General features: G+C 39.0%; 1 protein-coding gene across 1 annotated transcript in view; it reads right to left on the bottom strand.

The window, feature by feature from the left end:
* Positions 1-2,500, bottom strand: part of LOC137984471 (chromosome partition protein Smc-like) — a 17,269-nt gene that overhangs the window by 7,123 nt on the left and 7,646 nt on the right. The window contains exons 7-8 of the mRNA XM_068831641.1: positions 1,932-2,072; positions 729-1,222 (exon numbers count right to left, since the gene is read on the bottom strand). Coding sequence (XP_068687742.1) covers positions 729-1,222; positions 1,932-2,072 — 635 coding nt within the window. The remainder of the gene's footprint in view (positions 1-728; positions 1,223-1,931; positions 2,073-2,500) is intronic.

Here is a 2,500-nt window from a genome sequence, read left to right as displayed (position 1 = left end):
TGCTCTGATCAAACGAGTTGATAAAATTAAATGGAGTACCGTAAGAAAGATTTCCGTGCTGACGTCTCCAGCGTTAACACTTTGTCGGAGCGAATTGTTATGACTGTGGCCCAAATAATCGCCTTGGATTTGGTCAGCTTGAGGAAATCAACTGAAAGATGCTCTACTGCCAGAACAAGAGGCTACAGGTAGCCCACACTTTGCTCGAAGGATTTTTAGCCGATTTCCTATGAAGTTCACAGTATTTTTGTGGGTTTTTTTTTTCTTTACAGAATCTTGTCGATATCCAGTTCAATTCCCTAAAGTTGCTCACAATTAAAACTGTTGTTAGCGGCAATGATTCGAATCAAAACCAGTGCTCAGATGCTTTACTAGTTGCTGTTCTCACACAATTTTTTATTACATATTTCCCCGTTAGTCTGTCGCATAGTCGTCTGTGCTTTAGTGGTCATCGCGATTGCCTCTGAATGAGGAGATACCGTGTTCGAATTCAATTTGGGCGGCGTCTACGAGGCAAACGAAATTTTACGCATGCGTAGCCAAATCGTGACTGCCCCCCCTTCCCCCTCCCCTCCAAAAAAAAGTTCAAAGTCCAAAAACGGAGCCGAAAACAATTTAGTATGGATTGTTAATACACGAAGAATTTGTACAACCTCCTTCCCAGAGTCTCTCTTTTCTGAGTCCTTTGTCGTTGAGAGACCCTGGGAACGAGGTTGGAGTTTGGATACCTCTTGTTTTCTCTTTCGAAGTCCTCTATCTTCTGATTTAGCTCTTCAACCGCGCGTTCATTTTCTCGTTTGGCGTCTTCAAGTTGAATCTCTAAATCACTTCTTTCTTGTTCAACTTTGACTTTGTCCGATTGAAGTGAGGAAAACTCTACTTCAAAAGCCGCAGACTTCTCTTTCTCAACTTTTAGCTCGTCCTGGACTCGCTGCAAACTCTCCTTAAGCTTGTTGAGTTCTTCATTTTTTGTTTCTTGGGATTCCACAACAACAGCTTGAATTTTTGATGATTTCGGTGATTGTATGGCAAGTTTTTCTCCTGTTGGACCAAGTTGTTGCGATGGTTTTTCGACAAGACTAATAACTGAAACACTTTCACTACTGTCTTTGCTCAAACTTGCCATTGAGTCGCTGCTGCTTTTGTACAAACCAAAAGATTCCTTTTTCTTGAATTCCTCTAATTTCTCATTGAGTTCATCGATAGCCTTTTGTCGTTCATTCTGTGAAAACAATGCGAAAATATAATTTTATCAAGCGAAAACGTTTCACCATTTTGATTCAATGTTTCGATCAAGGAAATTTCGAAACAAGTATGAATGACTTGAAAACGTTATTACAACATCTTCTAGTACGAATTCCGGGATGTCTTATCATCTACTGTTTTCAAAGTTTAATTCAAGGCTTAGACTCTGCAAGGTACACTCACCGACAGGGGGTGGTGAAGAATAGCCTCTTTGTGAAGTTTACGTTTCTCGAAAGACACAACAATTAGGGCATATTTCGTGTGACATAAAACGCTTTTTATCGTCAAAAGGAGACCATTTCAAATAGCGAAATTTGCAATTATTTTGTTTTCTCTGATCTTGGAAACACGTTCAATGATCAAATTTTCAGAGTTAACTAAGCCTGTCTTTGTTTCACGAATTGCTTTTTGGGCCCGAAAAGTTTTCAGGTTTCTTCGATCCAGGCCTCGGACAGTTGTTTTAAGAACGAGAGGACGTGGAGTCTCATTTATGTCAAGTTAATTTCTAAGTGACTTCGCATTTGGACTTCAAATAGCCTCCAAACAGAAGAATTTAACGTAGACTCTACCGTTAATGGGTACGTCACTGGACCTTCATTTTACTCCTGGATAGAATTAAGAAAAGTAACGACAATCATTAAAAGATTACCCTCAATTGTAATTAAATTACAACTAGAAATACTGACCAATCTCTTTTGTAGATCTTCGCATTGGTGTTGAAATTTGTCGGCTCTGACTTTTGTTTTCTTGTTGTTTTTTTTTAGGTCGTCGGTCTGTTTTTTCGCTTTAGCAAGCCCCGCTTCAAGATCAATAACCTTTTCGTCAAACTAAAAAATAAAAGCCAAAAAAGGATAAATCTAGTTCATACCCAGTACCTTTGCACCTGAGAGCACTTTCATGAAGAGCTACGGAAACATTTAATTAGCTCTAAGTTAGCGAATGAGGCAACAGTGTTGACATTGGTGGGATGCAACTATATCAAAGTGATACCTCCCTCTAAAAAAAAAATACTTTTCGTTTGGACAAATAAGATCCTCCATGCAATGTCTGGTACAGTCGTACCATGTAGCAACTCTCGTAACGTATAATGTCATTAGGTCGCTACCCTAGCAAAAAACAAAAGACTAAAAAATTGAAACAGTGACTTAGACTTAAAGAAAATAGAAGCTGCTTACAATACCAAACAATAGCAGGTTACGAGAGCTGCTAAATCACTGGAGGTCTGGTATCATCAGGAAAACTTCTTGTAGGGGTT

Source organism: Montipora foliosa, chromosome 14 (assembly GCF_036669935.1).
Source record: "Montipora foliosa isolate CH-2021 chromosome 14, ASM3666993v2, whole genome shotgun sequence".
Lineage (NCBI taxonomy): Eukaryota > Metazoa > Cnidaria > Anthozoa > Scleractinia > Acroporidae > Montipora > Montipora foliosa.
This window is presented reverse-complemented; position numbering and strand designations above follow the sequence as displayed.